The 24,572-nt window shown below is 43.0% G+C and overlaps 1 protein-coding gene across 1 annotated transcript in view; it reads right to left on the reverse strand.

Annotated features, from left to right (window-relative positions):
* CYP27A1 (cytochrome P450 family 27 subfamily A member 1) overlaps positions 1–22,015 on the reverse strand; it is a 48,395-nt gene extending 26,380 nt beyond the window's left edge. Inside the window, exon 1 of the mRNA XM_007445844.1 lies at positions 21,311–22,015. Coding sequence (XP_007445906.1) covers positions 21,311–21,580 — 270 coding nt within the window. The 5' untranslated portion in view covers positions 21,581–22,015. The remainder of the gene's footprint in view (positions 1–21,310) is intronic.
* Positions 22,016–24,572: the final 2,557 nt, after the last annotated feature.

Consider the following 24,572-nt stretch of genomic DNA (forward strand, 5'->3'; position numbering starts at 1 on the left):
AACATCCTGTGTCAACTGATACGGCAGGAGACATTTTTCGTCCACACCAGCCTTCTCTGAGTCTTCAGAGCTGAATGCCCTTCGATCCTCTCGGCACAGGACTGGAGGTCTACACAGAGCTGCCACTGGGCTACCTCCCTCCCTATGTTTCCTATGTCCCCTGATAGGCATAAGTCCCTGTGTCCTGAGACAGTTTCCCATCGCCTCTGGGTTCTGATCATGGGATCATGTGAGGGTAAGACAAAGGAAGATTGGGACACAGAATGGAGGGATTGCTGGAGAGACTGGTCACACTGGTCACATGGTTACAGAAACAAGAGGAACACCCCTGGCTGCTGGGACTTCAGAGATCAACCCTGGGAGGTTGGGGGTGACGGGAGGGACTATTAATCTCTCTCTCTTTCAATTCTTGTCTACAGACATCTCACAGTTTAACTCAGACTGCTGCCACCACTCTCAACACTGGCCAAAGAGAATCTGAATCTAAAAACTCTCAGAAATGTCCCAAGATCCGTTGACCTCAGAAAAGACCAGTCTCCACTAAAGATGACAGAGCAAGATTAAACTTCTGGACACTGATCTGGTCTCTTTAGCCTCATCCTGTCACTGTCGGCCTCTTTTATTTGTTCATTAGTCACGGTTTGTTCTAAACTCTTCACCGAAGGTGGTAATAGACAATCATACTGCCCAAGACTTCCGTGGGCTGGCTGAGGTGGGGTAGACATGGCTGCTGACACCTTTAGTTGTCCTCCAAATGGGGAGCCTGGATGCAGTCTACACTCCAGATAGGCCTAGTTAAACTGCAGAGAATCATGGTTGTGGTGACTCCCATCCGATGTTGCCTAAGACAAACACAACAGATTTGGTATGAGCTCCTATCAGTAAAATTTCAACGTCCATCTGATGGGGTGATCTCTGCCCCTGAGAATTCTTATTTGGATAAGTGAAAGGTCGGGGTTGCAGCTGTGGGGCAAGCTTGCACACATATCCACACACTCAAAGACTTGAGCCGTAGCTCAAGAGCTCAAAACTTGTGAGTTTTGGCATTAGACTTTGTGATCCTCCTGGAACATGAGAGACTGGAGGGCCTGCAAGCCTCCTTACAAGGAGCTGCTCTGAGGCCACCTCCCACTCACCTCCCTAGCTCATCTGGGAGGCTGTCAGGAAACAGTTTCTTATCACTGCCCGGGTTCTGCAGAGGGGTGGGCAGAAAGCCCACACAGAAAATAGCTGCAGAATATAAAACTCCTTAGCTACAGTCTAGAAGGGTCTCCTCAGCAACAGGGTACCCTGCAACTCGCAGCGCAGTCATCTAATTGGAAGAGTTCCGGGGTTGTCCTTCGAGGGTGTGGCACAGCATCACAGGGAGCTGGTGCCTTTGCCTCTCTCATCCTTTCACTATGTGAGCAATAAAATGTCTAAATCTGAAAGTGGCTATTATAGCTTTACTGATTGAATCAGTCAGGCCTCAGCCTTGCCTTGTCTTGTATGTGTGAGCTTGACATCTTCTCATCAGTTAAACAAGGGAATTATACTACTAATTGATTCCAGAGGTGCTCTGTGGCTAGCCTATATGTTAAGGTAGATAACACAAAGCAGCTCCTGGCAACCATTACCCAAATTCTAGGTATAGTGCCTAGAACACACTAATCCACCTCCAGGGCAAGGGGTGGTAACCTGGGTGTGCAGACAGGCTGGGGGGTGGAGGGGATGGAGAGCTGAAATCCAATGCAATACGCTGTGCATATACACAAATTTCTGCTGCAGAGAAGTGCCATAGCTTTCAGATTTTCAAAGGGTTGGGGACCTAAACAAATTTAGGAAAGACAGCTGTAGGTTATGATAAAGATTTTTCTCCTTTACCAAATTCTAGTCAGGCTCCTCAGCCCTCTTCTCAACGAAGCCCCAACATTGGCCGTTTTTTGTTGTTGTTTTTTTATAGTTTGTAGTTAGTTTCAGAACATCTTTCGTTTTTTTTTTAACATCTTTATTAGAGTATAATTGCTTTACAATCGTGTGTTAGTTTCTGCTTTATAACAAAGTGAATCAGCTATATGTATACATATATCCCCATATCTCCTCCCTCTTGCACCTCCCCCCCATCCTCCCTATCCCATCCCTCTAGGTGGTCACAAAGCACGGAGCTGATCTCCCTGTGCTATGCGGCTGCTTCCCGCTAGCTATCTATTTTACATTTGGTAGTGTATATATGTCCATGCCACTCTCGCACTTCGTCCCAGCTTACCCTTCCCCCTCCCCGTGTCCTCAAGTCCATTCTCTACTTCTGCGTCTTTATTCCTGTCCTGCCTCGAGGTTCTTCAGAACAATGTTTTTTTTTTTTTTTAGATTCCATATATATGTGTTAGCATATGGTACTTGCTTTTCTCTTTCTGACTTACTTCACTCTGTATGATAGACTCTAGGCCCATCCACCTCACTACAAATAACTCAATTTCGTTTCTTTCTATGGCTGAGTAATATTCCATTGTATATATGTGCCACATCTTCTTTAACCATTCATCTGTCGATGGACACTTAGGTTGCTTCCATGTCCTGGCTATTGTAAATAGAGCTGCAATGAACTTTGTGGTACATGACTCTTTTTGAATTATGGTTTTCTCAGGGTACATGCCCAGTAGTGGGATTGCTGGGTCGTATGGTAGTCCTATTTTTAGTTTTTTAAGGAACCTCCATGTTTTAAGAACATACTCCATATGTTCTCCATAGTGGCTGTATCAATTTACATTCCCACCAACAGTGCAAGAGGGTTCCCTTTTCTCCACACCCTCTCCAGTATGTATGGTTTGTAGATTTTTTGATGATGGTCGCTCTGACTGGTGTGAAGTGATACCTCACTGTAGTTTTGATTTGCATTTCTCTAATGATTAGTGATGTTGAGCATCCTTTCATGTGTTTGTTGGCAATCTGTATATCTTCTTTGGAGAAATGTCTATTTAGGTTTTCTGCCCATTTTTGGATTGGGTTGTTTGTTGTTTGGATATTGAGCTGCATGAGCTGCTTGTAAATTTTGGGGATTAATCCTTTGTCAGTTGCTTCATTTGCAAATATTTTCTCCCATTCTGAGGGTTGTCTTTTCATCCTATTTATGGCTTCCTTTGCCGTGCAAAAGTTTTTAAGTTTCATTAGGTCCCATTTGTTTATTTTTATTTCCATTTCTCTAGGAGGTGGGTCAAAAAGGATCTTGCTGTGATTTATGTCATAGAGCGTTCTGCCTACGTTTTCCTCTAAGAGTTTTATAGTGTCTGGCCTTACATTCAGGTCTTCAATCCATTTTGAGTTTATTTTTGTGTATGGTGTTAGGGAGTAATCTAATTTCATTCTTTTACATGTAGCTGTCCAGTTTTCCCAGCACCACTTATTGAAGAGACTGTCTTTTCTCCATTGTATATTCTTGCCTCATTTATCAAAAATAAGGTGACCACATGTGCATGGGTTTATCTCTGGGCTTTCTATCCTGTTCCATTGATCTGTATTTCTATTTTTATGCCAGTACCATACTGTCTTGATTACTGTAGCTTTGTAGTATAGTCTGAAGTCCAGGAGCCTGATTCCTCCAGCTCCGTTTTTCTTTCTCAAGATTGCTTTGGCTGTTTGGGGTCTTTTGTGTTTCCATACAAATTGTGAAATTTTTTGTTCTAGTTCTGTGAAAAATGCCTTTGATAGTTTGATAGGGATTGCATTGAATCTGTAGATTGCTTTGGGTAGTAGAGTCATTTTCACAATGTTGATTCTTCCAATCCAAGAACATGGTATATCTCTCCATCTGTTTGTATCATCTTTCATTTCTTTCATCAGTGTCTTATACTTTTCTGCATACAGGTCTTTGGTCTCCCTAGGTAGGTTTATTCCTAGGTATTTTATTCTTTTTGTTGTACCAACATTGGCCTTTAAAGACTTGAACACACTAACATAGTTTCTAACAGCTCAAAGTCACATCCCTAGAGTGACCTTCATCCCTAGGATGAAATCCTCCTTAAAGTGCCTACTTGAGAAAACTCAAGGCTGCCAAGAAATGTCCTGTTTGTTCCAGCCATCATCTGAAGATAGGGCCCCTGTCTCCCAGTCTCCATGGAAGGGTGCTTATCAATAAGATAAGCACCAGTTAGCAAACCCAAATGAGTTTCACATGGACCAACCCCCACCCCAATTCCTGCTTTTTGTCATTTTTCACTTCCCTGACTCTTTTCAAGCCCCTGCCATCCCACACTGCACTCCCTCACTCTCCCTTTAAAACGCCAGTCACCTCTGCACAAATTGGAAAGGCATTAATCTCTTTCCCCTACTGTCAGTAGTTCCTGAAAAAAATCTGTTTTCACCACTTTAACTACTGTCCAACTGTGCTTATCTTTGACAGTTGTGTGGACCTTAAGAACTCAAAATATGGGCTTCCCTGGTGGCGCAGTGCTTGAGAGTCCGCCTGCCGATGCAGGAGACGCGGGTTCGTGCCCCGTTTCGGGAAGATCCCACGTGCCGCGGAGCGGCTGGGCCCGTGAGCCATGGCCGCTGAGCCTGCGCGTCCGGAGCCTGTGCTCCGCAAATGGGAGAGGCCACAACAGTGAGAGGCCCGCATAACGCAAGAAAAAAAAAAAAAAAAAAAGAACTCAAAATATAACACTAAGCCAAAACGTGGAAACAATGCAAATATCATCAGCAGATGGATGGATGAACAAAGTGGGGTATATCCTTATGACGCAATATTATTCGTCCATTAAAAAGGAATAAAGTACTGACACATGTACAGCATGGATGAACCTTGAAAGCATCATGTTAAGTAAAAGAAGCCTTTCACAATAGATGACATATTGAATGAGTCCATTTACATGAAATGTCCATAACAGGCAAATCCATAGAGACAGAAAGTAGATTAGTGGTTGCCAGGGACTGATGAGGGAATGGGGAGCAGGGAGTTCCTGCCAAAGAGTATGAGGTTTCTTTCTGGGGTGATTAAAATATTCTAAAATTGATGTGGTGATGGTTGCACAACTCTGAATATACTAAAAACCACTTAATTGTTCAATGGGTGAGTTGGATGGTATGTGATTATATCTCAATAAAGTTGTTACAAGAAAAAAAAACATAATCATCTAAAATCTCCCCTCAAAAAAATTGATACTGCATTGCGATGTTTTATTCTCCTACTTAGAGGTCTCTTTGGTTTACTGATAGTGGGTTCCTTAAGAAGGCTCTCAGCACAGAAAAACAACACTAAAACAGAAAGTAAATAGTCCTGAGGACAAAAGTGAACTCACAAATACCAAGTACTGTTTTGGCAGTGTCAACAAACCTGGCACGAAAAGCTGGCAGCCATCAGGTGGATAAACAGAAGGAGAGATGTAACTTCAAGCACAGGCCTCTCTTTTGCCTACACTGACCAATGCCAGAAAGAAGGCATCATTCAGGGTCAAAGGTGACGAGGAATCCAGCTGGCACAGCCATGACTCAGTGCTGTCCAAGTGTCAAGAGGAGTTTAGCCCCAACCCCCTCAACAAGTGGAATTCACATTTCCAAGTGACAGAGGGTGCTAAATAACTAACAGCATTCCCAAGTTCTGCTTGCTCTGAACCTTGTCTTGAATGCTTTTCTCTAAGATCAGACCAAGCCAGAGGCACCATTTGAACTCATGATGAGCAGAATTACTTGTATTTTTATTATGAAGATTTTAATGTGGATAATTAAAGAAAATAACATTACAAACACTCATGTACCCTCCCTCCAGAATTAAGAACTGTTAATATTTGTCATATTTGCTTCAAATCTTTTTTAAAAATGAAAACATTTCATAAAATAGATAGCTAGTGGGAAGCAGCCGCATAGCACAGGGAGATCAGCTCAGTGCTTTGTGACCACCTAGAGGGGTGGGATAGGGAGGGTGGGAGGGAGACACAAGAGGGAGGAGATATGGGGATATAAGTATATGTATAGCTGATTCACTTTGTTATAATGCAGAAACTAATACATCATTGTAAATCAATTATACTCCAATAAAGATGTTAAAAAAAATACGTCAACAAAAAAAAAAGAAAGAAAAGAAAACATTTCAGATTCAAAGTCCTCTTCTTATCTTTCCCTTTGCCCTCCTTCCCCAGAGCAACCACTATCTTGAATTTGAAATGTGCTCTTTCTGTCAATATTTATATAATTTTGCTGCATCACAATGATAGCCCATATTATTTTCATGTGGTTGTTAATTTATAGAAATAGTATTCTATTGTACATATCATTCTATACTCAACTTTGGTTCTGAGTTCTAATTTTTTTCTTGAAGTATAGTTGATTTACACTGTTCTGTTAGTTTCTGGTATACAGCAAAGTGACTCAGTTATATATAATAACTCAGATTCTTCTCTCATATAGGTTATCACAAGATATTGAATATAGTTCCCTGTGCTATACAGTAGGTCCTTGCTGTTTACCCATTTTATATTTAGTAGTGTATGTCTGTTAATCCCAAACTTCTAATTTATCCCTCCCCCTGCCAAGTTCTATACTGAGATATAAAAAGTTTGTGCGTTCATTATGACTACTGCATAGTGTTCCATTGTATGAATATGTCACAATCTATTTATCCTGCTGATGGGCATTTAACATGTTTCTGAATTTTTGGTTTTACAAACAAAGGTGCAAAAAAAATTTTTTGTGCATATGTGCAGCCATTACTTCAATATTTATAAAAATGTCTGCTTTTATGCAAGACCGAAGCACTGTCATAAAGTTACAAAGATATGTACCAGATAGGTGGACAGTAAGAATTTTCCTCTGATTTTGTACCAGAGAGAAACAATGGGCTGAGGGTAGAGGCAGATCTAAGGGTAATCCAAGAAAAGGCCTTGCCTGGGACGCCCTCAGAGAGGCTGTTAGGAAAACAGAAGCGGCACCCCCAACCTGCACCCCTCACACACCCAGAGGCAAACCTCAGTAAGCTGTGCACCTTTGCCTGCAAGCTGGGATGGTCTGGACTGGAACAATGAGAGTATTCAAGAACAAGGAGGAGATGACCAGCAATGGACACAGAGCTAAAAAGAGGATGCAGATGCAGAAGTGGACATCAAAAGTAAGGACCCAGAGCCAAACAGGGGTACAAGAGGAAAGGCCATCAGAAGATCTCAAAATATTATGCTGGACCAGGAAGCACTAGGTCAGCCATGCTTTATCTCTTGCTCTCCATTCTTTTGTTGTTGTTTTTAAAATTGTAAAAGGCAATATATATGTACACTGTTAAAATGCAAAGGGTACAAAAAGACCCAAAAGATGGTGAACTATGCCTAGGCAGGATGAAGACAGAGGAAACTCTGGTGGAGGTCCATAGCAGTCTTGCAATATAAAGTAAGTCTTGGGACTTCCCTGGTGGCGCAGTGGTTAAGAATCCACCTGCCAATGAAGGGGACACGGGTTTGAGCTCTGGTCCAGGAAGATCCCACATGCCGCAGAGCAACTAAGCCCATGTGCCACAACTACTTGAGCCTGCGCTCTAGAGCCTGCGAACCACAGCTACTGAAGCCCACGTGGCTAGAGCCCGTGCTCTGCAACAAGAGAAGCCACCGCAATGAGAAGCCTGTGCACCGCAACGAAGAGTAGACCCTGCTCACCACAACTAGAGAAAGCCTGCATGCTGCAATGAAGACCCAAAGCAGCCATAAATAAATAAATAAATAAATTAATTAATTAATTAATGTATTAAAAAAAAAGTAAGTCTTCCTCCTAACTCTCATCTCCAGACTCCAAGATCCCTACAGAGAGGCAATCATCATTACCAATTTCTTGTGTGTCCTCCCAGGGATATTTTATGCACATACAAATATATATATATATATGAATATACCCCTCATACTTTTTATCCACACATGATGGCATATTATATAGTTTTGCACCTTATTTTCCTCCCATCTCTTACGAAGCAATTCATATTAATACACATAGATCTGCCCCTTTTATTTATTTATTTTTATTTTTATTTTTTTTGCGGTACGCAGGCCTCTCACTGCTGTGGCCTCTCCCACTGTGGAGCACAGGCTCCGGAAGCAGAGGCTCAGCAGCCATGGCCCACGGGCCCAGCCGCTCCGCGGCATGTGGGATCCTCCCAGACCGGGGCATGAACCCGTGTCCCCTGCATCGGCAGGCGGACTCCCAACCACTGTGCCACCAGGGAAGCCCTGCCCCTTTTATTTTTAATGGTTGTGTAAAATTCCATTGTATGAATGTACTGTAACTTATTTAATTAGTTCCCTACTGGGATATGTAAGTCATTCTAACGTTTCCCAATCAGAAATATTGCTATCTTGAAAAGTGTGTAATATTTCTTTGACCACAAATTTTATCTATAAGATAAAAATTCTGGCAGTGCATTTGCTAAGTTGGTATGACTCACACTTTATACCTTAATACCTAGTTTCAAATTTCCCATCCCTGAGGCTTTAAAGTGCTACATTAGATTCCACCAGAGTCTCAAGGACAGTCTGTAAACATCTGCCAGATGAGACTGAAAAACACTCAAGCAAGTCAAGGTAACTGGAGACTAATCTCTGGAAGGCTTGACGGTAACATGAGTACTGGGAAAGAAAATCCATCTAATCAATGGTATTAGCCAAACCGAAGAAAGAATGTGTCAACAGGATGGGAGTGGCCATTACAAAACCCAGAAGAAGAAGCCAAAGAGCAAAAATAGGCAGCATTTATCTCTGAAGAGAGAGAGATACTTAATCTAGTGGACAGGCACCAGAGAAGCACATTCAACCAGGTTTCTCCAAGGCGTAGATGAAATTTTTTTTCCATACGATTCTACTGCTTTAGTTCTGGGGTCCCTGCACACCAAGCAGTCCACTAATGTAGTTACTAATTTCTCTCCCTAGGTAAGTGGATTCTGGGAAGAGGTTAGGTGTATTAAAGAAGGCCACATATTTTTGACATCTCTCCCATTAATAGGTCAGGTCTACATCTTTTTCTCTAGAATCTGGGTGGGCTCTGTAACTGTTTTGATGTGTAGAATACAGCAGGAATGATGCTATGCCAGTTTCCAGAACCAGGCTTTAAGAAACCGGCAACTTCCACTTTCTGTCCCTTGGAATATTCACTCTGGGGGAAACCAGGACCCTGTAAGAAGTCTGACTATGCAGAGACCCCCATGCTGTAAGGAAGCCCAGGTAAGCCATGTGGTGAAAGAAATAGCCATTCTGGCCAAACCAGCCCAGGCATCCAACATGAAACTGAAGAAGCCATCTTGGAAATTCCAGCCCCAGCAGATGTGACTGGAGAAAAGCTAAGGAAGCCAGCCAGAAACCAGACCTGAGGCCTAAACATATGGCCCCACTTGAGCCATCCCAGCCATCTTCAGCCATTCAAACTAAAGCCCCACTCCACTGTGAAGCAGAGATAAGCCATTTTTGATGTGCACCTCACAAATTCCTGACTCACAAAATCATGAGTATAACAAAATGTTGTTTTAAGCCATTATGTTTTGGGATAGTTTGTTAGGTAGGAATAACTAGAATAGGGGGCTTCTATGTGATGGGGTATAAGATCCCTGGGAGGGCTAACTTTTGTAAATATATACTCCAATCCACAATTTGTTTCTGTGTGTTTGGCCAATATGGGTCAGTCCCCAAAAGTCTACCCGTGCTGAATGAACTGACAAAATTTAGTTTCTGAACCTAGAAAGCTAAGACCTGATGGGCCAGCTTGATCAATCTGCCCACCTCCCTCACTGTCTCTTTTTCACTCTATCTTATGTCAAACAACTCAGATCAGGGAGCTGAGAAGACTCTCACAAAGAAGTTTACCACTAGATGTAGCTACTGCTCAGTACCACTCATAGCCCTTTGACTGGTACATGAAATGTATTCATTCATCAAACATTATCAAGAACCTCTCCTGTACCCAGAACTCTGCCTGGTGCTGGGGAACATAGAGCTGGAAAAGGCATAGGGCCTCAGAGGTTCACAGCCCAATCTCTAAGCTATATTAACAGGTAATGGTAAGAAACATGTGCCCTTAAATATGTGACAGACTTAAAGGGAGAAATAGATAACAATATAATAATAGTAGGAGACTTTAATACCCCACTTCATTATCCACACAGAAAATCAATACAGAAACATTGGCCTTAAATGACACATTAAACCAGATGAACTTAACAGACATATACAGAATATTGTACCCAAAAGCAACAGAATACATTCTTTTCAAGCACACATGGAACATTCGCCAGGATACATCAAATGTTAGGCCACAAAACAAAACTTAATAAATTTAAGAAGACTAAAATCCAATCAGGCATCTTTTCCCACACAATTGTACGAAACTAGAAATCAACTGCAAGCACTTCCCTGGTGGCGCAGTGGTTAAGAATCCACCCACCAATGCAGGGGACACAGGTTTGAGCCCTGGTCCGGGAAGATCCCATATGCCGTGGAGCAACTAAGCCCATGCGCCACAACTACTGAGCCTGCGCTCTAGAGCCCACGAGCCACAACTACTGAGCCCGCATGCCACAACTACTGAAGCCCGTGCGCCTAGAGCCCGTGCTCTGCAACAAGAGAAGCCACCGTAATGAGAAGCCCACACACTGCAATGAAGAGTAGCCCCTGCTTGCTGCAACCAGAGAAAGCCCATGCGCAGCAACAAAGACCCAATGCAGCCAGAAATAATTAAGTAATTAATTAATTAATTTTAAAAAAGAGAAATCAACTGCAAGAAGAAATCTGGAAAATTCACAGATATGTGGAGATTAAACAACATGTGATGGGGTATAAGATCCCCCATGCTGTGAGGAAGCCCAGGTTAGCCATCTGGTGAAAGAAATAGCCATTCTGGCCAAACCAGCCCAGGCATCCAACATGCAATTGAAGAAGCCATCTTGGAAATGAACAACCACTAGGTCAAAGAAGAAATCAAAAGAGAAATTTTAAAAAATGCTAAAGATGAATGAAAATGGAAAACACAACATAGCAAAACTTAAAGTGAGGGGTGCCTGGGAAAGGAGGCTGGGGCCTCAAACATCTGCTTGAAGAATTTAAAGCTGATTCCCCAGGACCTGTAGGGATTCCTGAGCAGGGGAGCAATTAATCAAACATACTTTTAGGGGCACTGACATGGCAGTGTGCATGGACAGATTGTCAGGGCAGATCAAGCAGTAAGGGAGATCAAGCAGGAGGGAACACCCAGACACCACCCCTTCCCAGAGTCTCTATGGGGCTGCTCATGCTGCCAGCTGAGCTGCAGACAAGCAAGGAGGCTGGCCTGGTGGTGGAGCTGCTGGAGCTGCTAGAGCTGGAAGCGATATCCTCTGCGCTGGGCAGAAAAAACCCACCAGGTTCAGAAGGTCACGGATCATCTGGCCTTTGATGCTGATGTCCAGTGGAGGGTGGGAATGGAGGCTTCAGGGAAAGGATGCAAAGAATGGCAAAAGCCAAAACTTATGGGAAGCAGCAAAAGTAGTTCCAAGAAGGAAGTTCACAGCAATAAATGCCTACATTAAGAAATAAGGAAGATTAAAAAAAATAAGAAAGAAAGAGAGAGAGAGAAAGATCTCAAATAACCTAACTTTACACCTCAAGGAACTAGAAAAAGGAGGACAAATTAACCTCAAAGTTAGTAGAAGGAACCATAAACAAGACGAAAAGACAACCCTCAGAATGGGAGAAAATATCTGCAAATGAAGCAACTGACAAATGATTAATCTCCAAAATAAACAAGCAGCTCATGCAGCTCAATATCTAAAAAACAAACACCCCAATCAAAAACTGGCTGGGGGCTTCCCTGGTGGTGCAGTGGTTGAGAGTCCGCCTGCCGTTGCAGGGGACACAGGTTCGTGCCCCGGTCCGGGAAGATCCCACATGCCACGGAGCGGCTGGGCCCGTGAGCCATGGCCGCTGAGCCTGCATGTCCGGAGCCTGTGCTCCGCAACGGGAGAGGCCACGGCAGTGAGAGGCCCGCGTACCGCAAAAAAAAAAAAATGGCTGGAAGACCTAAACAGACATTTCTCCAAAGAAGACATACAGATGGGCAACAAAAGCATGAAAAGATGCTCAACATCACTAATTATTAGAGAAATGCAAATCAAAACTACAATGAGGTATCGCCTCACACCGGTCAGAATGGGCATCATCAAAAAATCTACAAACAACAGATGCTGGAGAGGGTATGGAGAAAAGGGAACTCTCTTACACTGTTGGTGGGAATGTAAATTCATACAGCCACTATGGAGAACAGTATGGAGCTTCCTTAAAAAACTAAAAATAGAACTACCATATGACCCAGCAATCCTACTACTGGGCATATATCCAGAGAAAACCAAAATTCAAATTGACACATGCACCCCAATGTTCATTGCAGCACTATTTACAATAGCCAGGACATGGAAGCAACCTAAATGCCCATCAACAGAGGAATGGGTAAAGAAGATATGGTACACATATACAATGGAATATTACTCAGCCACAAAAAAGGAATGAAATTGGGTCATTTGCAGAGACATGGATGGACCTAGAGTCTGTCATACAGAGTGGAGTAAGTCAGAAAGAGAAAAACAAATATCGTATATTAATGCATATATGTGGACTCTAGAAAAATAGTATAGATAATTTTATTTGCAAAGCAGAAAGACGGACACAGAGGTGGAGAACAAAAGTATGGATACCAAGGGGGAAAAGGCTGGGGGATGAACTGGGAGATTGGGATTGACAAATATACACTATTGATACTATGCATAAAATAGATAACTAGTGAGAACATACTGTTTAGCACAGGGAACTCTACTCAATGCTCTGTGTGACCTAAATGGGAAGGAAATCCAAAAAAGAGGGGATATATGTATATGTATAGCTGATTCACTTTGCTGTACAGCAGAAACTAACACAGCATTGTAAAACAACTAAACTCCAATAAAAATTAATTTTAAAAAGTTAGTAGAAGGAAGGAAATAACAAAGATCTGAACAGAAATAAATCAGAGACTAAAAAGACAATAGAAAAGATCACTGAAACTAAGAGATAGCTTTTTAAAAAGCTAAACAAAATAAACAAACCTTTAGCTAGACTCACCAAGCAAAAAAGAGGGGCTTCCCTGGTGGCGCAGTAGTTGAGAGTCCGCCTGCCGATGCAGGGGACACGGGTTCGTGCCCCGGTCTGGGAGGATCCCACGTGCCGCGTGAGCCATGGCCGCTGGGCCTGCGCGTCCGGAGCCTGTGCTCCGCGATGGGAGAGGCCACAACAGTGAGAGGCTCGCGTATCGCAAAAAAAAAAAAAAAAGAAAAAAAGAGGACTCAGATAAATAAAATCGGAAATGAAAGAAGAGACGTTACAACTGATATCACAGAAACACAAAGGATCACAAGAGACTATTGTGAACAATTATATGCCAACAAATTGAACAACCTAGAAGAAATGGATAAATTCCTAGAAACATACATTGTACCAAGACTGAAGCATGAAGAAACAGAAAATCTGAGCAGATCAATTATTAGTATAAAGACTGAATCAGTCACCAAAACCTCCTAACAAACAAAAGTCAAAGACCAGACGGCTTCACTGGTGAATTCTACCAAATATTTTAAAGAAGAATTAATACTAAACGTTCTCAAACTCTTCAAAAAAAAAAAAAAAAAAGAAGGGGAGGGGACAATTCCAAACCCATTTTATGAGGCTGGAATTTCCGTAATACTAAAACCAGACAAGGACAAGTACAAGAAAAGAAAATACAGGCCAATATCCCTGATGAACATAAATGAAAAAACTCTTCAATAAAATATTAGCAAACCAAATTCAACAATACATAAAAAACAACAAACAAACAAGAAAAACATTCATCATGATCAAGAGGGATTCATTCCAGGGATGAATGGATGGTTCAACAACTGCAAATCAATCAATGTAATACAACATATAACAAAATGAAGGATACAAATCATAAGATCATCTCAATAGATGCAGAAGAAGCATTTGACAAAATTCCACATCGATTTATGATAAAAATTCTCATAAAACTGGGTATAGGGGCTTCCCTGGTGGTGCAGTGGTTAAGAATCCTAATGCAGGGGTCATGGGTTCGAGCCCTGGCCCAGGAAGGTCCCACATGCCACGGAGCAACTAAGCCCATGTGCCACAACTACTGAGCCTGTGCTCTAGAGCCCACGAGCCACAACTACTGAAGCCCACGCACCTAGAGCCCGTGCTCCGCAACAAGAGAAGCCACCACAATGAGAAGCCTGCACACTGCAACGAAGAGTAGCCCCTGCTCACTGCAACTAGAGAAAGCCCGCGTGCAGCAACAAAGACCCAATGCAGCCATAAATTAATTAATTAATTAAAAAAAAAAAAACTGGGTATAGGGCTTCCCTGGTGGCACAGTGGTTGAGAGTCCGCCTGCCGATGCAGCGGACACGGGTTCGTGCCCCGGTCCGGGAAGATCCCACATGCCGTGGAGCAGCTGGGCCCGTGAGCCATGGCCGCTGAGCCTGTGTGTCCGGAGCCTGTACTCCGCAACGGGAGAGGCCACAACTGTGAGAGGCCCACGTACCGCAAAAAAAAAAAAAAAACTGGGTATAGAGAGAATGAACCTTAACATAATAAAGGTCATACATGACAAGCCCATAGCTAACATCATAGTCAATGTTGAAAAGCTGAAGGCTTTTCCTGTAAGATCAGGAAAAAGACAAGGATGGCCACTCTTGCCACTTTTATTCAACATAGTATCAGTAGTCCTAGACAGAGCAATTAGGCCAGGAAAAAAAAAAAAAGCATCCAAATCAGAAAAGAAGAGGTAAAACTATCACTATCTGCAGATGACATGATACTATATATCAAAAACCCTAAAGACTCCACCAAAACAACTGTTAGAACTAATAAATGAATTCAGTAAACTTGCAGGATACAAAATCAAAATACAAAAATCAATTTATTTCTATTCACTAATAACAAACTATCAGAAAGAGAAATTAAGAAAACACTCCCATTTATGACTGTATCAAAAAGAATAAAATGCCCAGGAATAAATTTAACCAAAGAGGTAAAAGACCTGTACACTGAAAACCATGACATTGAAGAAAAAAATTAAAGACACAAATAAATGGGAAGATACTCCATGCTCATGGATGGGAAGAATTACTATTGTTAAAATGTCCATACTACCCAAAGCAATCTACAGATTCAATGCAATTCCTACTAAAATTCCAACGGCATTTTTCACAGAAATAAATAATCCTAAAATTTGTATGGAACTGCAAATGACTCCGAATAGCCAAAGCAATCTTGAGAAAGGAGAACAAAGCTGGAGGCATCATATTTCCTGATTTCAATCTATATTACAAAGCTATAGTAATCAAAACAGTACGTTATTGGCATAAACACACACATATAGATCAGTGGAACAGAATAGAAAGCTCAGAAATAAACCCACACATATATGGTAAATTAATTTATGACAAGGGAGCAAAGAATATATAATGGAGAAAGGACAGACTCTTCAATAAATGGTGTTGGGAAAACTGGATAGCCACATGCAAAAGAATGAAATTGGATTACTATCTTACACCATACACAAAAATTAACTCAAAATGGATTAAAGACTTGAACTTAAGACCCGAAACCATAAAAACCCCAGAAGAAAACATAGGTGGTAAGCTCCTTGACAGCCATCTTGATGATGACCTTTTGAATTTGACACCAAAAGCAAAGGTAACAAAAGCAAAAATAAACAAGCAGGACTACATTAAACTAAATAGCTTCTGCACAGCAAAGGAGACCATCAACAAAATGAAAAGACAACCTACCAAATGGGAGTAAATATTTGTAAGTCATATATCTGATAAGGGTTAATATCCAAAATATATGAAGAACTCATATAACTCAATAGCAAAACAAACAAAATCCAATTAAAATACGGGCAGAGGATCTGATGTGACATTTTTCCAGAGACAACATACAGATGGCCAACAGGTAAATGAAAAGGTACTCAACATCACTAGTCACCAGGGAAATGCAAATCAAAACTGCAATGAGATAGCACCTTGCACCGTTAGAATGGCTAAAAGACAAAAAAATAAGAGTTGGCAAGGATGTAGAGAAAAGGGAACCCTCGTGCACTGTTGGTGGGAGGGTAAATTGGTGCAGCTACTATTGAAACAGTATGGCAGTTTTTCAAACAATTAAAAATAGAACTACCATATGATCCCACAGTCCCACTTCTGAGTATTTATCCAAAGAAAATGAAAACACTAAACTCAAAAAGATAAATGGACCCCCATGCTCACTGCAGCAGAATTTACAATAGCCAAGACATGGAAGCATGGAAGCAACCTAAGCATCCATCAATGGATGAGTGTATAAAGAAAATGCGACATGCGCGCGCACACACCCAGAAATACTATTCAGCTATAAAAACGAAGGAAATCCTGCCATTTACAACAACATGGATGGACCCTGAGGGAATTATGCTAAGTGAAGTAAGTCAGACAGAGAAAAACAAATACTGAATGATCTCATGTGTATGTGGAATCTAAAAATTAAACAAACCAAAACAAAACTCACACATATGGAGAACCGATTGGTGGTTGCCAGAGGTGGGCATGGAAGGAGGGCAAAATGCATGAAGGTGGTCAAAAAGTACAAACTTCCAGTTATAAAATAAATAAGTGGGCGTTACAAGATTACCTCCTGGGATGTAATGCACAGCATGGTGACTATAACAACATTGTATTGTATATTTGGAAGTTACTAAAAGAGTAAATCTTAAAAGTTCTCATCACAAGAAAAAAACTTTTGTAACTACATATAAAAAAAAGAAACATGATACATGAAATGACAAATATGTACAGGTAGCATTAGGGAGACACAGGAGGGGTCACCAACCCAGGTAGTCCACAATGAGAGCTACAGACTAGACAGCTGATCTTATCATTCTCAGGGTCAACATCTTTGAAAGATATCAATTTGTTACATAAATTTACATATAAATTTAACATATGTTCACATTTCACTTTTTCAGCACTCTTGTCATTATTTTAGTTAGAAAAGAGAAAGGAACTGGCATTTATGGACTAGCAAGGCTTTCACATGTCCCAATTCCCACTCCAACCCTTTAAAGTCCTACAATGCTTCCCTAAGCTGATTTTATTAATTTTATGTGTGATACGCCGTTTTTGACAACTGAGGGTGCAGGAGACATTATGGTCAGCTGCCCTTATATCATTTCCTGTCCTCTTCCTTGTGCAACAGGCGCCTGTTTAGGTGGCAGGGGCCCCAACACCAGCTTTAGGAGTAAGCCTGCATGAGTCTAAGCTAGGGTACACCTATGGCCACTATGATGGATTCAGGAATGGGCAATTAACCCAAGCCAGTCAACTAAGTTCTGTGAGACAGCAGAGCCAAGAGAACTGCAGAACAGAGCTGTGGCTTTGATGGTCTCATGAATCACTAGAGCAAACTATACCTGAAGGGCACACAACTATTAGACTTTTCCATGATAGGAACCAATAAAGCTGCTTTATAGTTTAAGCTGGTGAGAGTGGCAACCAAATGGATTTGAACTGATACAAAGTGGGTCACTGGAAGCATCCTCTTTCTCAATAGGGGTATTAACTGGCTTTTATAGATGTGCAGCACTCCACTGTTCACTAACTCACACCAGCCCCATGTAGTGGGAAGGGCTAATATATTTCCCATGGAGCAGCCCAGGTTCATGTGATTCCAGATCTTTGGGATACAAAGGCTGGAGCCAGGAGGCTCTGCAAAATTCTAGTCCGGCCTCTCCTTTAAAAGTCCACACAGGGGGACTTCCCTGGAGGCGAAGTGGTTAAAAATCCACCTGCCAGTGCAGTAGACATGGGTTCGAGCCCTGGTTCGGGAAGATCCCACGTGCCGCAGAGCAACTAAGCCCATGTGCCACAACTACTGAGCCCACATGCTACAACTACTGAAGCCCACAGGCCTAGAGCCCGTGCTCCACAACAAGAGAAGACACCGCAATGAGAAGCCCGCGCACCGCAACGAAGAGTAGCCCCCGCTCGCCACAACTAGAGAAAGCCGGAGCGCAGCAATGAAGACCCAATGCAGCCAAAAATAAATTAATTTAAAAAAATAAAATAAAAGGCCAAACAGGGACTTCCCTGGTAGTCCAATGGTTTGGACTCCGTGCTTCCAATGCAGGGGGAGCGCAGCAATGAAGACCCAATGCAGCCAAAAATAAATTAATTTAAAAAAATAAAATAAAAGGCCAAACAGGGACTTCCCTGGTAGTCCAATGGTTTGGACTCCGTGCTTCCAATGCAGGGGGCCCGGGTTCCATCCCTAGTCAGGGAACTAGATCTCACATGCCACAACTAAAAGAGCCCACATGCCACAACTAAAAAGATCCTGTACGCCGCAATGAAGATCCCAACGAAGATCCCGTGATCCTGTGTGCCGCAGCTAAGACCCAGCACAGCCAAATAAATAAATATTTTTTAAAAAATTAAAAATAAATAAATGGCCACACACTCCTGGCTTTCTCCTGCTTCCTCCTCCACTTCCTAGGGCAGTCGAGAATTTCTTGGTAGTTACCACTGCAGAGATAGTCCTGAGCAAAACTTCCCAATAAACTTTCCCTGAAAAATGGTGAGAAATCCTTAGTCCCCACCCTTGGGGCATTCACTGGGCTGCTCACATTTCTAGAGGTTAAATCAAGCAGGGGAAGCTTTCAGGACTCTGGTTTCTTGGCTTACTTGGTTTCTTGGAGCTGAGCACACAGGGAATAATTTTTTTTAACCATCTCCGAGTGCCTTGTGACCTGTCCACCATGCCTCAGAAACACGAACCCAACAGAGAAGACCCTAGGGGAGATGGCAGCAGCCCAGGCAGGTGCAAAGAAACTGTGTTCAGTCTGGACCTTCAAACCCTCACAGTCATTTTCTCCCTCATCATTAACTCCCAGTCCAACTTTCCCTGGGGGGTGGCTCAGATAATGCCATACCCTTTGTCACCCGAGGCCCTCTCTGCCTCTCCTGTCCAATCCATCCTACTGTACACACCATAACCTGGACAGTGTCCCTTGGAGGCCATCTTCACCCCATGCCTGCTCAATAGCTCACCATGGCTCCTCAGAAGAACCAGGGCCCTTAGTCTGGCCTTCAATATCCTCCTCAAAGGCCTGTTGTATCCCAAGTCCCCACAGCTCCTCCTCACTTTTTACTACTGCCCAGCACAGCCACCTGGTGACCAGTCTGTTCATCAGCCCAGCCCAAGGCCTGTCTACTCCTGTCAATCACTGACAACCACACATGTGCCTGGATGGCACGCTCGAATCAAAGGTCCCACTCCTTCCCCAGCCCTGGACTGGCTTCTCCTCCCAGGGCACTCAGCTTTCTTTCTGAAATTAGCTGTTTGCTGATTTGTTTACTCCCTTGTTACCCCTCTTCCCCAAAGAAGCATTTAACCCCCATGTGGGTATTGGCCACATCTCACTGAAGCTCTGCTCTTGGAAAAATGCCTGGGGCAGAGTGGGTGCGTTAGTATTTGTTAATAGTCATCAGAAAGACAAATCCCACATGAATCTCTTTGGTTCACTTCCTAAAACCTCTCCAAGTTAACCAACACTGGATTTTCCAGTCTCTGTCCATTAACAGTGGGCGATCCATCCATCCCTGCCTCATATCAGTGTTCCACTGGATAAAATCTTCTTACTGGACATGGATTTCTTAATAACAAAAACGTACCTTTTCCTTAATGTCTATGATTTTGCTTTCACTCTCTGAGCAATGACATCTTTTTCTCCATTAAGGGGAAATTTACCCTGCAAATCGCCAAACCTCTGTAATCCTCCAGAAGCCATTTCCTCTGGAAGAAGTCTGCGGTAGCTGATATCACCATAGATATCACCACAGATAAATAGTGGTTCTATAACATCTGGCAGCTTATACACTTGCATGTGCTATTCTATTACCAAGACAGCCCCCTTCTCTCCCAACCTCTGTGCACTTTATTTTTTTAATGTTTGAAATATTAATTTTATTAAGAAAGCATTTGATAGTTGTATTAGATCATGTAATCAATCACTTCCTTTTTAAATGATGTGGCCTGAGGATACAGTTAAAATATGGACTTTTCGGGCTTCCCTGGTGGCGCAGTGGTTGAGAGTCCGCCTGCCGATGCAGGGGACATGGGTTCGTGCCCTGGTCCAGGAGGATCCCACATGCCACGGAGCGGCTAGGCCCATGAGCCATGGCCGCTGAGCCTGCGTGTCCGGAACCTGTGCTCCGCAACGGGAGAGGCCACAACAGTGAGAGGCCCGCATACCTCAAAAAAAAAAAAAAAAAAAAAAAAGGACTTTTCTTTGATTCAACAAATATTTGAGCATCTACAAGTGCCAGGCTTGGAGATACAGGCCAAACAGGAGGACCCCTGCTCTCACAGGGCTTACATTCTTGCAGGAGGGCAATATTAAAGAAATGCTTAAATTACTTATAAACATATAACACAGGGGCTTCCCTGGTGGCGCAGTGGTTGAGAATCTGCCTGCCAATGCAGGGGACAGGGGTTCGAGCCCTGGTTCGGGAAGATCCCCACGTGCCATGGAGCAACTAAGCCCATGCGTCACAACTACTGAGCCTGCGCTCTAGAGCCCACAAGCCACAACTACTGAAGCCTGCGCGCCTAGAGCCCGTGCTCCACAACAAGAGAAGCCACCGCAATGAGAAGCCCGCGCACCACAAAGAAGAGTAGCCCCCACTCGCCGCAACCAGAGAAAGCCTGCGTAAAATAACGAAGACCCAGCGCAGCCAAAAATAAATAAATTTAAAATAAATAAATTTTAAAAAAACATATAACACAGAGGCAGTGACAGAGAAAGAAGATGGTGCTTTACAGGAGCACATTAACAGGTGGCTAACCCAGCCCAGGGAAATCACAGAGACAAAAACAAGTGTTTAAGTAGAAGGGTGAAGAAACAGTTCAGGCAGAGGGAACCTCCTAGACCCTAAGGCGGGGGAAGGACTTTCTAGGCTTAAGGAATTGGAAGAAGTCTAGAATGGGTGGAGTACACAGTGTGAAAAGAGGAGTCAAGGAGATGAGACTGAATCTCAACCTCGGTCCACTTTAAACCTAGCCTCCCAAATCACCTCTAGCCCAGTGCCCTCCTGCTTCATACCACCCCTTGACCTGTTCATTTCAGTTCATAGCCCCTACAGATTCCCAATGTATGACCATAGCCCCCACTCGGTCCCGAGCTAAACGTGTCTTTCACTTTTTGTCCAACGTCTCCCCATCCCCAACTTCTCTGTTCGGGTGCGCACCACATCCCCTGGTCGCGAGGCCCCCGGCTCGGTTACCTGGAGCTGGTGCAAGTGCAGAACGTAGCCTTGCACCAACAGCTGGAATAAGAGACGCAGCCGCCCTGGCCCTGAAAGCTCCTCCAGGCTCCGCAGCCTCCGATCGCCAGGCCCGGTTCCGGGAGCCTCGGCTGCCTGGGCCGCAGGGAGGGCGCTGGGGATCGCGGCCTTGGCTCTGGCCCCGTGGGAGCCGAGGCCAGGGAGAGCCACCCGCGTCCCCAGCAGCGCCCACCGCAGCCTTTCGCAGCCCAGCGCACCCATACGATTCATGGCTCGCGCTGCCACGCCTTTGGATCGCGAGTGCAGAGCGCCTGGAACTTGCCCAGAGACAAAACAGTAGGGGCGGGTTCAAGGGTACCGGTAGCGCAGGGCGGGCCGGACGAAGGTTGACCAGGCCCCTTACTGCTCACTTTTCCTCGCGGTCTTCAGTCCCTCCAAATAGGACCTAAGGGACTCGCAGAAGTCACCCTTTCCAACTGTAAGCCTCCTGGCTCGGGGAGGGGCCGGACAACGCCAAGGCAGAAGATGAACGGGGGACTTAGGGGAGACCCACAGAGCGCTGACGATGGCCGCCTCTTCCGCGACTCCCCCTCCTCGCACTTCCGCGAACTCTCGAGGAGAACTTGAAGCTCGCTTGGTCTCAATTCCCGGCAGGAGTGCGGCAAAGTTCTCGGCAGCCCGGGAGCCTTCCAAGACGGGGAGGCCGGTTCGCCATCCCAGAGCGCCAGCGTCTCAGCTGTCCTCAGGAACCGGCTGTTGAGATTAAACCGGCCGCTGGCTTTTCCTGATACCCTCCAGGGTTGATCCCGGAGTCTGAGGGCTGAGCGAGGAAAGAGCAAAAAATCCCCCTGGGCAAAAAAGCAAAGAGCAAAAAAACCGACCCTGTCTCCAGGGTCATCTGATTCCTGGAGGGAGGAAGCCAAACAAACAAATTTAAATATTAGGGTTTTTAAAAACTGCAGTTCTACCCCTCTCCCTCCCCACCACCCACATACTCCCTCGTCTGCTGAGGCAGGATTTCTCAAACTGCAGGTTGAGACCAGATTTAGTGAATGTGACCAAAATTATCTTTTAATAAGATGGAAAAGAACAAAATAGTACAGAAAATATTGCAAGAAGGAAAAGTATTATTTCATGAATTCTTTGTTTCATATATGTATATTCAAAGTACAAGTTTCAAAAAGTTAAAAACATGACTCATACACACAAATAAAATAAACACGAGCTCAAAGCTTATTCAACCCATTAGAGGTAGAACCAGCAGAATGATAAAGCTTTTTCTAAGACCATTTGAAGAATTGGTGATTTACAGGCAGCCAGAGGCAGAAAAGGCATGTTAAGTTCAAGGGGCAACAATTAGACTGACAGCTGATGTAGCTAGGTGTGGATTTCTTTTTATTTATCCCCTTAGGGGTCATAGAGTTTCTTGACTCTGTGACTGAATATCTTTCATTAGTTTTGGAAGTTTTCAGATATTCAAACATTCCTTTTACCCCATTTATTTTTCTTCTCTCCTAGGACTTCAAATTATGTATATATGTTAGACTTTCTGACTGTATCCTCCCTGTCTCTTACCCTCTCTTCTGTATTGTTCTATCATTTTGTCTCTTCTAACTCATTCTCTATTCAGCTGTGTCTGATGTTAAATCTATCCATTGAATTTTAAATTTCTATTATTGTATTTCTCAGTTTTTCAACTTTAGCTTTTTTCAAATCTATGTGCTTTTGAAAATATTTCTAGTTTTATGCCAAAATTCTTAACGTTATTTTTTTAATTTTTTTAAAATAAATTTATTTATTTATTGGCTGCATTGGGTCTTCGTTGCTGTGCACAGGCTTTCTCTAGTTGCGGCGAGTGGGGGCTACTCTTTGTTGCGGTGCACGGGCTTCTCATCGCAGTGGCTCCTCTTGTTGTGGAGCACAGGCTCTAGGCACATGGGCTTCAGTAGTTGCAGCACATGGGCTCAGTAGTTGTGGCTCACGGGCTCTAGAGCGCAGGCTCAGTAGTTGTGGCGCACGGGCTTAGTTGCTCCACTGGCATGTGGGATCTTCCCAGACCAGGGCTTGAACCTGTGTCCCCTGCATTGGCAGCCGGATTCTTAACCACTGCTCCACCAGGGAAGCCCAGTGTTATTTTTTATTATACCCTCTACTTTTGTAAGCATAGTTGTTTTAAGGATTATGACCAATAACTCCAATACATGGAATCTATGTGGGACGATTTCTATTGTCCGTTATTTCTGGTGGTTTTGTGCGTATTGCCATGTTTCTTCCTGGGCCTTGTTTCTTTTGATTGTGTGCCAGGAAATGTATTCATTAAGTTTCTAGTGGAACTAATTTGAAGTTTAGGATGATTTCATTTTCCCCATGGAAGATTTACTTTTATTTCTGACAGTTGCCTAAAGGCACCCACAATCCAAAATCACCATAATTCAGTTTCAGGGAATGAGATGCTTTGAAGCTGAACTGCAGTTCTTTAGAAGGCTAGTCTATTTCCAGTTCTTAATCTTTTTGGGTCCCAACCCAAAGTTTGGGTATAAGAGATTACGGACTCCAGCTATTCTTCACACAGTCCTGTGAGGCTAAACCACTCAACTTCTCAGCTTCCTCTTCTGAAAATGGGAAATGCTACTAATAGGAAAGTGGTACCTAATGCCTAACTTACCTCTGGAGTTCTGTCTTCTCTTGGTTCTTGTCTGATAGATCTTTATTACCTTGTTTGTTCTCTGATGCTGATTCCTTCAAGTAAATGCTGGTCATATTTTCTTCAGCTTTTCAAGTTATCCTTTGAGAGAGGACTGAGTCAGGTATTAAGAGAAGTGGAAATCCAATTTATGCTTTTACCTTTATTAATTCTTTTTTCCCCCTCTGGGTTTATTTTCTTGATATATTATATTTTTAACTTTTTCTTTTTAATGACTGCATAGTGAAATTTTATTTCCTAATGAATGGACTTAATGCTACACATTTTCACATCATACTATTTTGGCCATATCCAATAAGATTAAATACGCAATTTCTTTCACTGTCACTCATTTCCCAATAGTTTGTAATTTCCATTTTGATTTTCTTTTTAATCTAAGTCATTCAGGAAAGTGTTTTTATTTACTTTTAAATAGTTGTAGTTTTGTTTTTTGTTTTGAAAGGGACCATTCTTTTGTTATTAATTTATAATGCTATTACATTGTGGTCAGAGTATTAATGATCTGCTTTTTAGAATTACTAAAACATTTTTGATGGTCTAGTACTTGTTTATTTTTGT

This window comes from Lipotes vexillifer, unplaced genomic scaffold (genome assembly GCF_000442215.2).
Source record: "Lipotes vexillifer unplaced genomic scaffold, Lipotes_vexillifer_v1.1 scaffold965, whole genome shotgun sequence".
Taxonomy (NCBI): domain Eukaryota; kingdom Metazoa; phylum Chordata; class Mammalia; order Artiodactyla; family Lipotidae; genus Lipotes; species Lipotes vexillifer.